The 13,971-nt window shown below is 35.5% G+C and overlaps 2 protein-coding genes across 6 annotated transcripts; both read right to left on the bottom strand.

Annotated features, from left to right (window-relative positions):
* LOC104782241 (laccase-4) lies at window positions 1,577-5,280 on the bottom strand. 5 transcript variants are annotated; one of them, XM_019244955.1, is made up of 7 exons: window positions 5,113-5,280; window positions 4,459-4,610; window positions 4,125-4,369; window positions 3,769-3,897; window positions 3,567-3,673; window positions 2,208-3,024; window positions 1,577-1,928 (listed from the first exon to the last, which is right to left on the bottom strand). In XM_019244955.1, exons 1-7 carry the CDS (start codon window positions 5,206-5,208, stop codon window positions 1,798-1,800), a joined length of 1,677 nt encoding a protein of 558 aa, XP_019100500.1. In that variant the 5' UTR covers window positions 5,209-5,280; the 3' UTR covers window positions 1,577-1,797. The 5 variants fall into 5 exon arrangements, with proteins under 5 accessions (XP_019100500.1, XP_019100501.1, XP_019100502.1 ...); XM_019244956.1 differs by having other exon boundaries at window positions 2,208-3,036; window positions 3,579-3,673; XM_019244957.1 differs by having other exon boundaries at window positions 2,208-3,048; window positions 3,591-3,673.
* Window positions 9,112-11,562, bottom strand: LOC104782240 (UPF0503 protein At3g09070, chloroplastic-like). The gene has a single exon (XM_010507115.2). The coding sequence runs from the start codon at window positions 11,223-11,225 to the stop codon at window positions 9,357-9,359; it is 1,869 nt and encodes a 622-aa protein (XP_010505417.1). The 5' UTR covers window positions 11,226-11,562; the 3' UTR covers window positions 9,112-9,356.

Here is a 13,971-nt window from a genome sequence, read left to right as displayed (position 1 = left end):
GTATTTAGGTTATTAAATTAATTACTCCAATAAGTCTGATTATTTTAACATTGTATCAAAGTGCAGACAATTATTTCAATCTTCCAGCCGTAAGTAATTTTTAGCGATATAGTATAGATAAATAAATACGATTTAATTTCGATTTAGAAAATATGTATATATCATGTCTCTCTGACATTGCCCTAGAAAATTACTGATTATTAATAATTTTGTAGAAGTTCATATGTATTCGATGTACCTAATTTACAAAACATTGCACACAGCCGCTAACCAAGTGATGTGAATGGGGTAAATATATTTATTTAGCAACTTTAACATTCTCATTTGGATTATTCTATTTTTTTTTTAATTTATGAGAGGACTTTTGAGCTAGATCTGGCAGCAAAAGTTGATATTTTGAACTTTTTTTCATTTCTAATAATATATCTTAAACGTACAATTTAACTGATCAGAATTGTTAGGAAGTGTTGTCATCTATTGAATCACATGGTCTCTTTAATTTGATTAACTGATGCTGATTACGCCGCTAAAACTTAAATCACAAATAAGATGGGTTATTAATTATACGCTTGCCTCTCTTATAAGGAGTTTAAAAAGTTAGAAATCCGAAAGACAAACCAAGATATAAAAAGAAAAAGGGAAAGGAAAGCTAGCTACCTAACCTAACTCCAGTTTCATGGTAGCACAATCGGAAAAAATAATAGTTAAGAAATAAACCGAATAATTGAGATGATAAAACGTCGGTTTGAGAAAGAAAAGGAAAAAAAAATATCATCTCTTTTCTCCAAAGAGGGCGGCTCAAGGTCAAGGTCAAAAGCTAATGTGTTTCAAGAGGCCAATTTAGATAACCATATAGTTTTTGTTTTTCTTTAATTTAACTAGTGCACCCCTTAACCAATCATTTTATCGTTAATCCTCGTATTATCATGCTCTTGAGTCTTGACACAGTCCTAACCCCACATGGCTATGGGATACCTATGTAATAAAGTATTTCTTAGATGGTAGAGTGATAAAATATACAAAGAGTACGACACTTTTTATTTGGCTATAGTACGTTGTACATCGACCTGTAATTAATTTTATATAACGTTAAACTCGATTAAATTCTTCATGTCCAATAAAACTGTTGCGAGGTTCTCAATGCATTACTGTCATATACTCTGTATGTTTCGTTTTACTATGTTTTGGATGAATTCACAGAAATTAAAAAATGTTTTTAATTATTCTACATTTGCTTGTTAAACCTCTTTGACCAATACCAACGTATAATACTAGTGATGAAGCGACTAGCTATTGTAAATCTAAAATGTTGCATAAAAATGGAAAGAATTTCAAAACAGTTTTATAAGACGAAACTGAGGCAGGGTAACATTAGCTTCTAAGTTGCAAACCGGTTAAGTTTGTATGGTTGGAAAAACTCTGGAGTAGTGAGAACATAAAACTTTGAAACTGATATATTTTTTAAACCAAGGAATCTAAATAAGTGAATGTGATCACAATAAAGTTGTTGGACCAGAAGAGTAAAATAAAAATCATGGGCCATATAAGATATTAAGAGTTATGTTGGAGACAATAATAAAACATAAATGGAATTTTAATAGAATGATTTTAAAAAAATAATTATAATACATTGCTCTTTTTCTTCATCCTTTATTTATGAGCAAAAAATATCGAACCTTTTGCTTTGCTCAAAAAAAAAAAAAAATTGGTTAACCAAATCCACGCATTAATTCACCACTCACTGGTCTTCTTGGACGTGGCGTGATGTTGATATGTCGCCTTGTTTAGTTGAAGGACTTAACACTTGGGAAGATCCTTAGGCGGTGGCAAAATCGACTGATTAGGTCCTTTGCCGTTCTCCACCAAGAAAGCCATCTTTAATCCCCACGTCGTGTGTACCTCCAAGTGACAATGCATGAACCAAACCCCTATATTTTACAACATATCAATCCACCAATTTTAATATAATAGTATTTGACTTACTATCATAAGATTTCATTTGTTTTATTAGGGGCATGGACATTGCAAGTCTAGTCATAAATCAATTGCTACAGCTTGTGTAGCTGCTAATTATGTGAATTCCGGAAAGGACAAAGAGATGATGTGTCTAGTAGAAATTGATCTATATGACCTAAATCTACATGGCGATAATTAATCACTAAACTACTATTATTTGATTTTTTTTAACGTTAATTTAGTGTCCATACCGGGATTATCCGCTCTGAATCTGATGGCGACCCATCCACCAGATGGAACTCCTATTGTGTTCCTTTCAACTGGATCGACCAAGTTGAAGTTATTTGGGTCTTTCGTGGAGTTGAAGTTACCTAATCCACGACCAATTTGGAAAAAGTTAAAACCGTGAAGATGCAACGGATGGTTCTCTGGTGATATGACACCGGTATCTTGGAGGACAAGCTGAACCGTGGCGTTGTACGGTAGCTTGTATAGCCTCGTTCCTGTTTCGGTGGCCATGTTCGTGACTGATCCTCCGCTGTAGTTGAAAACGTGCGGTGGGTTTTTGGGAAAATCCGTCGTGAACACTCCACTTTTGTTGAAGTAATGAGCCGAGAGCAGAGCAGTTTTGGGCATGACGAAGGTTACGTTGTTGATGCTGGCCACGACACGGCTTCCGTTTCCGGCCTTGCAAGTAGGGCATGCGTTTAGCCCAAGACCGACGGTGAATAAGAGGTGGTGGTCGATGGTGGTTGGCACGAGGGCAGGGTATTTCTTGGAGTTGAGACTACGAAGAGAGTTTGTAAAGTTGTTGGCGATCGAAGTAGCGTTTTGCGGTGGAGGGAGTGTGCGGACTGTTGGAGAGGACGAGAGTGTTCCAGAGTAATGAACAGTTGCGGTGGCTGTTACGTTGTCCACCGCGATTGGGGCGTCCATGAAAGGGGAAGCGGTTACAAGGTATTTGCCGGCGGATTTTGAGGCGGTTAGGAGGACGTTGGTGGTTTGACCGGGGGCTATGAGAACGGTGTCGATCTTGAACGGTTTAACGTAGACCGCGTCGACTTCGACCACCGTGAAAAGATGGCCAGCGACTTTGAAAAAGAGCTCTTCATTAAGTGCAGCATTGATTAGTCGTAGCAAATAGGTTTTGCCATTCTCCACTGACAGTTTGTAACCTTCGCACATAGAAAGAGGCTTTCATGATCAGTCATTTTTTTTTTTGGCATCATATTTGTTGGAAATTAGGAGATTACCTTGAGATGGACAACTTTTAACGGGACCTGGGTGTCCGTTGATCATGTGAGCGTCTGAGACATTAGGGGCTAATCCAGACTTAAGCGCCTCGTTAATGATATCTTCAGTATCCGATTTCCACCATTCACCTACAATTATGATGAGCGTTATAAATTAGTTATGCCAAATTAACAAATAAGCAATATTGTAATGAACCACTAGCGTCTAGTGATAGTAGTATTACGTTTTATGAGCTTTAAACTCAAGATCACGTTGCAATATTAATTTAGTCACACATCTCATTTTTTATGTGAATTTTTTATGACGTATAACAAGTCAATAGTATTCCAAATTTTCTGCAAGAAAGTTNCTTCGACCACCGTGAAAAGATGGCCGGCGACTTTGAAAAAGAGCTCTTCATTAAGTGCAGCATTGATTAGTCGTAGCAGATAGGTTTTGCCATTCTCTACTGGCAGTTTGTAACCTTCACACATAGAAAGAGGCTTTCATGATCAGTCATTTTTTTTTTTGGCATCATATTTGTTGGAAATCATGTAGACTTGGAAATTAGGAGATTACCTTGAGATGGACAATTTTTAACGGGGCCTGGGTGTCCGTTGATCATGTGAGCATCTGAGACATTAGGGGCTAATCCAGACTTAAGCGCCTCGTTAATGATATCTTCAGTATCCGATTTCCACCATTCACCTACAATTATGATGAGCGTTATAAATTAGTTATGCCAAATTAACAAATAAGCAATGTAATGAACCACTAGCGTCTAGTGAGAATAGTATTACGTTTTATTAGCTTTAAACTCAAGATCACGTTGCAATATTAGTTTAGGTCACACATCTCATTTTTTATGTGAAATCAACAAGTCAATAGTATTCCAAATTTATGCAAGAAGGTTAAAAATATGAAGATTGAGATACCTAGAACGATGACTTTCTCGTGGTCGGGTTTGGGGAAAGGGTAAGGAACACCGCGTTTGGGAAGGATGACTATAGCACCGTTAACGGTGGCACGGAGCCAGAGGATGTGAGCGTGCCACCAGAGAGTTCCGCGTTGGCCGGTCAAGGTGTAGTTGTATGTGTAGACTTGACCTGGCTGGATAGGGCACTGAGTTATGTAAGCAGGCCCATCGGCCCATCCCGTTCTTATTTGTCTCACACCGTGCCTGTACTCAGATCGTCCACAGTCACCAATCCGTTAACTAATTAATTTTATCAGTGATGATTCAAATGAAGACTAAGTATATGAGCTTACCAGTGGATGGAGACGTTGTACTTGACGTGGTTAACGACTTTGATGAGCAACGTGTCATCTTCTCGTGCGTAGATTGTGGGACCTGGATATCTACCGTTGACGGTCACGATTGGCTTGCTTGAGCATAGTCTTGTTGTGTTTTTCATCACAACCTGCGTAATTTCAAACACAAATATAATCAGTAATAATTACACTGCAAAGGTAAACAGAGAAATACATAAGACAAAAGACAAAAGGCGGACCATCATCATTATTTGTTTGTTGGTTGTAACAAAAAAAAACCATGCTTCAGTTTTTTAAAAACTTTATATAACCTACTTTTGTTCACGTAGTAAATTCATGTATAAAAAGGTAAAAAATACCCACACGTACAAAAATCTGAAATAATTTTTGTATGAAGGCTCCTAATATAAGGATTGCATAAATTAAAATCAATTACAGTATTTTAGTTATAAAATAGCCTACATGATTATAATATATTGCATATATTCCACTATGAAGATGTTTATATACGCAAAGCATGTATGAAATATATACACATGTATATAAGCAGAAATGTCGATTATGAATCTAAGATAAGCTGCGACTATGTCATATGCACCAATCAGTGGAAGATATGTAAATGGAACTGTGTGTTTATATATATAAACTTACGTTAAACTTGTAATGGCGAACCATGCTCTCCGATGGAGCTGGGAACACAGAGAAGAAGGCTACAAGAAACAGAAACCAAACCATATGAGACCCCATATCTCTCTCTCTCTATTCTGTCTCTCTCCTTCTCCTTCTTCTTCTTATATGTGTGTTTAGTCTTTTTCTCTCTGTTTTCAAGATGAACGACTGGCCAACGCAAGCTTATAAAGGGAGAGGAGAAAGAGATTTGGAAACTAGAGATAGAGGCGACGTCGTTTTAGGTGGTAGGTCGACCCAAAATCCAATTCTTTGTAATTAAGATTCCCATTCTTACCACAACCAATCTCCCTGACCAAACACAAGATATAATTTTCTTTTTCTTTCTATAACATATCAGTGGTCAAAACTCTTTTTTTGTTTAACAACTTATGGTATGTTTATTTCTTTTTAAACCAAAAACGACATATTGTTTTTTTCTTTATGCGAAATTTATGTTTGAATTCGTTGGATAAACTTTATAAACCTATGAAGAAGTTATTAAATTAAGATTAATTCCTCAAAATACCATTTTAAGCTCTTTTTTACTAAAATACCACTATTAGTTTATTTTTCCAAAAATGTCACAAAAGTATTATTTTCTAAACCACAAACACAAAAGTTGATTTTCAAGGATATAAAATTTTATTTTTGGGGGTTTGAGTTGACTATTTTAGATTTAAGGAATAATTTTGAGGGGGTAGGGTTTATTGTTTAGGATTTAGGGTTTAGTTTTGAATGTTGAAAGTTTAGTTTTAGTTTTGTGCTATTTTTGGAAAATATATTTTAATGATATTTTGAAAAATAAAACTTATAATGTTATTTTTGGAAAGAAACTAATAATAGTACTTTTGGAAAGAAAAAACTAGGTTGTTGGCAAAAAAAAAAATATAATAATAATAATAATAACTAGGTTTAGTAATATTTATGAGAATTGCCTTTAATTAAACTAAAGCTTTGATCATTTATATCTTTATTTTAGTTAACATGGACCATCACATAATCAATTATTTTTCTTATTCCAGTCTGAGTTTATTTTCTTATCTTTTACATGTAAATTAGCGAACTTGAATCGGGATTATGACACCATAGTGACACAACTGCAACTCCAATGAGTGACTGGGGCATGTACTGCATTCTTTAGTTTGTACTTATTTATATAAAATTATTGTCTTAATTCGTGGTACTAGTACTTGTACTTTATGCAGATTTTGTATTGTAATATAAATGTGATCATATATATATGGAGCAGTTAAACTGCTTAAATCCTCACTTCAGTTTGTTATCACTAACTCTATCTAACCTTGGAGAGTGGAGATGGTTGAGGGATCGAGTCAGTTCAAACAGAAGAAGTCAAGTCATGTTCCCTTCGATATACGAACGAAAGGTTAGATAAACGTACGGTATCATTGATATCAGCTTGCAAAGTATTTATTTAGTTAATTAATGTTTAGCTGATATAGTTGCACAAAATCATGTTTATCTGATCTAATAATATGTAGTGCACAGAGCCGGCCAAGAGGCCAAGCAAGCCAAGCATTAGCTTGCTGCCGTGCATAATAAATAGAAAAATTCGGCCGTTTTTAATAAAAGTTTTCCTTAGGCTAGTGGTTAAGTTGTACTAACATTATCACTACCTCTCAGTTCGACTCAACTTTTTAATCCATGATCAATATTAGATGCACTACATTACGATATTAAAATCTTAGACTTGATTTGTCTTATTATACATTCATGAGAACGAAAGATCATGTCCTTTTATTATGTATGCTTAATGGGATAATGTAGACTTAAAGTGTTGTCAAACGCCAAGTTTGGGATTGTAAAAAGAGATAAACTTTCAGATCGAGAATGTGTTTTTATTTTGGTGAGACGTATACGTCTGAACTCGAAGTAGTATGTAAAACGACCACAAATTAAAACTTTTTGACATTAATTTCGATAGATGGTCAAATTGTCCATTTTAAGATCATACATCTCAATTCCTTCGGGTATACATAATACATAATTCTCCTTCTGCTTCACTCTATACCGTGTATATGTTTTTTTTGTTGAACCCTTTTGATTTAAAGTACTTTGATTTTTGTTTAATTAAAGTATATGATGTTTTTTTTCTTGACAAAATACTATTAACCAGTATATATCATATGAAATGAGTCTCTAGGATATACGGATGATGATCCATCAGTTTTATGAAGTAAAATTTGTGTTTACACAAAAACAAAAAAAGCGCCGAATAGAATAGCGAGGGAATTTTTTTTCTTTTGTTTCCACTAATGATCCAAAATTTTATTCTATAATATCTAATTGGATGATCAAAAAGTAACGTGGATTCAGATTGTGTAATGTATGAATTATGGTTACTTAAGTAGTTGATAATTAGCCAGTAAAAAAAAACTGCCGGTTCAAGTAAATAACATATATATTTATCGACTTATCGTTAAAATAAAAATATTATGGTATAGATAAATTAGTTGTTTATTTTGGTATTTGGATAGTGGATTCGATGGCCACATACGTATTGTTAAAACTTAAAAGTGTCGTAGAAGCTGTGTGAAATGAGGTGGAGATTATAATTGCTTAGAAACTAAGAGAGTAGAATAAGTTGAGAAATGGCTTTCATGTCGTTGTAAACAATGACCTCAACAAAGACAGCCTCTTTCTTGGGTTTGTTTCAAAGCTAAGGCTATACACAAAACAAAATGCGTGTCAAGTTGGACGACACCGTTTCAGTCAGACACGATATAAACAAGTTTTATACATTTTCTTGGTCAAATTGGTCATTAGTATGTTTGCCGTACGGGAGATGTCTCAGTTAAACAACTTAAACTAGACTGATGCTTTGCTGAACGGTCAATCACCTCTCTAATTTGTAGTTAATTTGTTATTGTCATTTTCTCAACAATCTTTGAAAGTAACACTTCCTTTTTAGAGAACACTAAAGTCCAAAAGACAACAACGTAACAAATTTAAAATCTGATAAATGTATTTCTCATCAGCTTGGAGCCCATAGTACTTGAACAACGACTTCAATATAAATTATCCTTGACCCTTGAATTTAATTTGTTACGTTGTTAGTGTGGGATGGACTAACTAAAAGACTTATGGGCCTTTAGAACTAAATTATTAGGCTGGGCCAGACGTATATTGTTTATTTCTCTCAATAAAACTATAAATTGTTTATTTCTCTCAATAGAACGACATCTATATAGTTCTTTTGTCTTTAGTCCTTTACTATCTCTCACTAGATCTTATGGACAAAGGAAAAGATTGAGATTAACCAACAGGGTTCATCATCTCTCACTTTTCTCATCCATTTGGTGATTTGCAGACTGATCTTTGCTTCTTTTGTCGCTTGAGTTTTTTAATTATGTTTTCTTAAAAAAAAGAACCCTAAGAAAGATATTTTTTTGCACTATGACCCTCAAACAATTTTGGACTCATCCTGCTGCTCCCACGGGGCCCTTATTGTCTCCTTAACATTTTCTTTTCTTGTTAGTTTCTTGTCTCCTAACATGTTCGACGGACCCAAGACTTTTATCTTTTGTTTCTGTTGTCGATAGAGCTTTGACAAAAAGCTTAGAAATTAATAACCCCAACAAATAGTAATGCATTTTTTTTAGTTGTATATATGATTTGAAAACAGTAGATTTACAACCTTTTTTGTTTTGCTTCGTCTACCAAATTATTGATAAAGCTTTTTTTTTTTCTTTTCTTGAAAGGAGAAAGAATTGTCGCTTTTTGACTTTTGATTTGAAATTTAAAATTTATCAGTGAATGTAAACGAGATATAAAAAGGCATAATAAAAAAATTATTTAATTTAGCGAAAATTTCGGATGATCTTATTCTCCACGAATCTAGATGTGTTGTCTTCAAGCTAATTCAACACCGAACCTTCTTTTGTCCATGAGTTACTCCTCTGATTTAACTATTGTATATATCAAATCTCACATGTCATTGCTTTTTCCATTTTCTAAAATAAATACACATGAAACTCCAATCTTATTATACAAAGAAGCAAGAAAAAAGAGAAAAATGTAATCAACTCAAAATTCTGTTTACATCCATTACCAAAGAAGAGTGATTAACTTTGAACTAAATGTTATAAGACTGAGCAAATGAAGAATACTTAAAATCTTTGACATGTTTTTGTCAAATTCAACTTCACTACCAAACTTATTCCCAACTACCAATCTAAAGAATGACTCGAGAGTCCATTACAATGTTGTCAGTAAAAGTTCATAACATTTCTACTACCAAAAGGTTGAGAAGCCGGAACAGGCCGGTTAGTTGTCGAATTGCTGCTTCCTCGCCGCCTTCCTTTACTCGGCGTCAAGTAAAGCTTGAGCATTCCATTCTCAATCTTACTAACCTTCTTCTTCCCACTTACACATCCGTCCACACTACTCCTTTGAAACCCTCCTCCATTGGTACCCGAACTTCTCCAACTCACACTACTATTGCTCCTAATCATCTTCGGATCAAACCCTTTTCTTGATTCTACATTCCACGACCCTGAAAACGTTCGATCCACACCGCTTCTTCCTTCTTCTTCTTCAAATTTGTTCCCGTTTTTTCGATGAAGCAGCCCGAATAAGTTCCAACTCCATCGAGATTTCTTCGTCCCCTTCTTGTTGCATTCCATAGTAGTCCCTGCATTTTCTCGGACACCCCTCTCAGTGTTCTCAACAGAGCAATCATCTCTCACTGAATGTGAATGTGAATGTGAAATGGAGTCTTTTGACAGTTTCATTTCATTGATCTCAGCCACAACAGAGGCTGATAACTTCCTGGTGGAGCTACAACGGTCAAGACTCTTCCTCCGTCGTGAAGATGAGTCTAAGTAGTACTCTCGTGTCTGTGCAGATCCACCAGGAACAATCTCATCCATCACAGGTCCTGGTACTAGTAGTGGTGGAGAAGGCAGTGGCTTTTCCACCGGAATGTGAGTATCTGACCGGAGAACATGATTCCTCACCGGAGAATCTTCAACTACAGACAACATCGAAGTCATTCGCGGCGGAGCACCTGTTCTCCCGATCATATACCCATCCCAAGAAGCACGCGGCTCATCAAACGAGTAACGAGGGTCATCCACCGAAACCCTACCGGCATCAAGCGAGAATCTTCCGGCGTCAATTGAGAATCTTGGATCTGTATCACACGATCTCCTCCCGTAACCATACTCAGCGATTTCAGACTGAGTATCTCTAAGCTGTCTCCCAATTGACTTCTCCACGGGTAACGCGGCGGATCCAGCTCCGAGATTACCGGTTCTATGCTTCTTAAGCTTCTGCTTGTGTCTCCATTTCTGCAGTTTCTTGCTGAACACTGACGCCGCTGACCAGAAACTCCCAGCAATCTCTTTGAAGTCTCTGTTTGGCTTCTTAGTCGTCTGAGGATTAAACTCCATTTCAAAGTCCTTCACTTTCTCAATCTCCTCTTCTTCTTCAATCTCTTCTTCTTCTTCTTCTTCTTCTTCTTCGACGATTTCGTCGATTACGCTTCTGGGTTCCTTCAGATTCCCTAAAGTAATGTCCTTTACGATTTCAATTTCAGTTTCCTCCTCGAAAAGATGCGACTTTAATACGGAATTGGCGTTTTCGAGATCAATCTCACTTAATAAACCCTCTCTGGTTTGAGAATTATTATGCTCCTCTTCGTGAAACAGAGACCAAAGAGTGTTCCTAACCCTAACATCACAGGATCTTCTCTGTGGCTCAAAGGTTAAAGCTTCGGCCTTTGTCGCCGAGAACGATTTCGTCCTCCGAAGTTCCTGGAACAACGACCCGGAGGAAGAAGAAGAAGAGGGTTTGAAGATCGCCTTAAGAGCGGCGGAAGACGATGGCGGTTTCCTTGAAGAAGACGCGACGGAGACGGCGGTGCTTTTCCCGGTTGTGATGTCTAGACCAGAGAGACGGTCGAAGAGACAAGAAGGGCAGAATCCGGTGAAACGCTCATCCGGGTGACGATCACAAGAAGTGGAAGGACGGTGAGGCTGCGGCGGATGTGGCGGCGGAGCTAGAGCTAAGGCTGATGATACAGACGCTGCAACTGAGTTGTTGTTGTTGTTGTTTGCAGGATTATTCATAACCATAACCACCCGTGGCTCATATCGGGATTCGTAAATAGAGAGAGAGAAGAGCTTCAGAGAGAATAAGAGAAAAATGTCGATCGAGTGAGAGAGCCGTTTGGGTTCGCAACGGATAGTGACAGAGGAAAGAGAAAACAAAGAGGGTGGATTATGGAGTTTATAAAAGAAAAGGGAGTGAAATTAGAATAAAGAGAAAAGATTAGGGGTCACTTTGGAAAAATACCTTATTCGCTAGTTCCGTTGTAAAACTTTTTTTAGCAGTGAGTGAGTCGTACTATAACAACACTACTACTACTACTGCAGACAGAACAAGGCAAAGTCTAGGGGCTCTCGCTTGTTAAATGACTGTTACGCCCCTAAATTTACTTCTACTATCACTACCTAAGAAGTAAAGTCGTATATAATAAGAACAATCTTGTTTTTTTTTTCTCTTACGATCTTGAAGGGACAAGCCATTTTTGTTGTCTACTCAAAAATTTTGAGTTTTCACGCTCTCTTGTTATTTTATTATTTTTGAATTTTAAGCTATCGTACTTTTTGAAATTTTGGATATAAAAGTTACCTGGAATCAAAACTCATCAATCATCATTATTTGTTTGACTGTTTTTGTCCTTACTAAAACGTTATAATTTATTCGAGTTTAAATGTGATAATAATACCGAATGTCCAAGGTCAAAGTGAAACTAATCCCTTATTACGGTTTTATTCTCGTATCTCTTAGTATATTCTAGTTTTTTTGTGTGTGTTTTGGCTACTGTTCTTTCTTAGATTCGTCGTTCTATAAAAATAGATCCTCATTTGTAAGCGTTAAAGTGCGTTGTGCTGAAGTACGTTGACGAAATTTGTAACTCCATGTTCTTCGGATACTATTTATCTTGGCTTGTAGGGGTAGCGTCATGTATGCACATATATATGGGTCTTGTATAGAACAGTGAATTTGAGTGCAAGAAATATCATATGGGTTAGTTTGTTGTTTGTATGTGCTTTTTATGAATACTCGTAATTTTGGTTATTAAATGACACTATAAGATACTATATTTGTGAGTTCTTCTTTTTTACGAGGAACCGACAACTTAATAATATGTTTTGGGGAAAAAAACATGAATAGTTTTTATACTTTTAAGGGGGAGAAAATGCAAAGTCAGGTAAATATTATAGCTGGAGGATGTTTCTGCCATTACTTGTTCACTTTATAATCACATTTCGCTTTCTTTATTTCCTTTTCTGTCTTTCTCTTTTATATTTTCTACCTTTCCACTTTCAATTTTGTTTTAGCTTTTCTTGTTCTATTGCTCTTTTTGTTTTCTCTACCTTTTATCTTTTGAGAACACATCAAATAATGCATGTTAATTAAATCATATGTGTTAAATCGTTAGTTTTTTTTTGGTAAAAGTTTAAGTTTTATACTATTTTCGTTTGTGACAGAAGTTTACAGAATGTAGCAGAAAAAGACCAAAGAACTACAATGCAAAAAAAAAACATAACAACAGCAAGCAAGCAAACATACATAACAAAGCACAGTAAGATGAGATGAAAGAAACCACCATAGAGAAAGGCAAATAAAAATTTTAGTTAGTTATACCCAATTAAGACCTAAAACGTGAGCCTTTTTTAATATTTTCATGTACAATCACATGTTTTCGTTAGAATTCTATTAAATTCACACACGTGAATAGTATCTTATAGAAAATGAACAACCAAATAACTTTACGATTTAAAATTTAAAAAAGAAAAAATAATAATAATTGAGCAAATGAAGAAGGGCGTGGGATAGGGATAGCACCGACGGCGCATGCACGAGGGGGAGTGATGAAGATTGAAGAGAGTCCCGTCGGTGAGTCACGAGTTTAACCAGACTCGTGTAATCCCGGTTACTACTTTTTCTCACTTAGCACATGCGTCTCTCCGTTAGGCTTATCTTCGGCCCATTTTCGCACTTAGCACATGAAGTAATAATAAGTCATTCATCCCCTCGTAGGTTTTCATATTTTTAAAAATAGGTTCACTCTTCTTTTTAGATGTCTTATAAATTGTTTATTATTATATTTGTGAAAGATCATGTTTCTCTTTTCTTTTGTTTTAGCTATCGTAGGAGTTTTAATGGAGTTTAGAATCTTTTATTTATTTAGGAAGGAATTTAAAACATGTTGAGGTAACGTGATCCCTGCCATGTTATGAACCACTCGTAGGATGCATTAACACTTCGAATATTTCAGCCTCACTTTTGATGATTTAAAAACTATGTGTAGACCCAAATTATGAAAGTTTTTATAGATTTGGAGTTATAGTTTATAGCCGTTTAGGCATCTCATGATCTCACTACAACTTATTAGGAATCTATTCATATACTTAATTGGGAATCATTTATATTCTATATGATCTATCCACATCACATGACATCATGTGTGATTGTATGAATACGACTACAAAGTCTTTGTAAGCTATACCAATTTTTTTTTTTTGTCAAAATGTAAGCTATACCAAATATGTCATAAAAAAGGAACCATTGTAAACTGATTTTAGACGATATATTCTTAATTCGAAAAATATTACATCAGAATATTTATCCGATTTTTGAGAAAATAATTAACGAAAGTTCTAAGCCAATGCCATTCATTCATTGCATAGTAATAAGATTACAAAATAGTGGAAGCAAATAATGTGATTGCGATTATAATGTAGTGGTAACGATATCAAATGTTTTGAAGAGACTATAGTTATTAAAATAAATTAAATAAATAAAAATAAA

Source organism: Camelina sativa, chromosome 4 (assembly GCF_000633955.1).
Source record: "Camelina sativa cultivar DH55 chromosome 4, Cs, whole genome shotgun sequence".
In the NCBI taxonomy this organism is placed as follows: domain Eukaryota; kingdom Viridiplantae; phylum Streptophyta; class Magnoliopsida; order Brassicales; family Brassicaceae; genus Camelina; species Camelina sativa.
Note: the sequence above shows the minus strand (reverse complement) of the source record. Positions and strands in the feature narration are given on the sequence as shown.

Coding starts and splice junctions, on each gene's coding strand:
- LOC104782240 (XM_010507115.2), bottom strand. CDS start 11,225: ATGGTTATGAATAATCCTGCAAACAACAACAACAACAACTCAGTTGCA.
- LOC104782241 (XM_019244955.1), bottom strand. CDS start 5,208: ATGGGGTCTCATATGGTTTGGTTTCTGTTTCTTGTAGCCTTCTTCTCT. Junction 3,898..4,124: donor CGAGAAAGTCATCGTTCTAG/GTATCTCAATCT, acceptor TCATAATTGTAG/GTGAATGGTGGAAATCGGAT. Junction 3,674..3,768: donor TAAAAATTGTCCATCTCAAG/GTAATCTCCTAA, acceptor CTATGTGTGAAG/GTTACAAACTGCCAGTAGAG.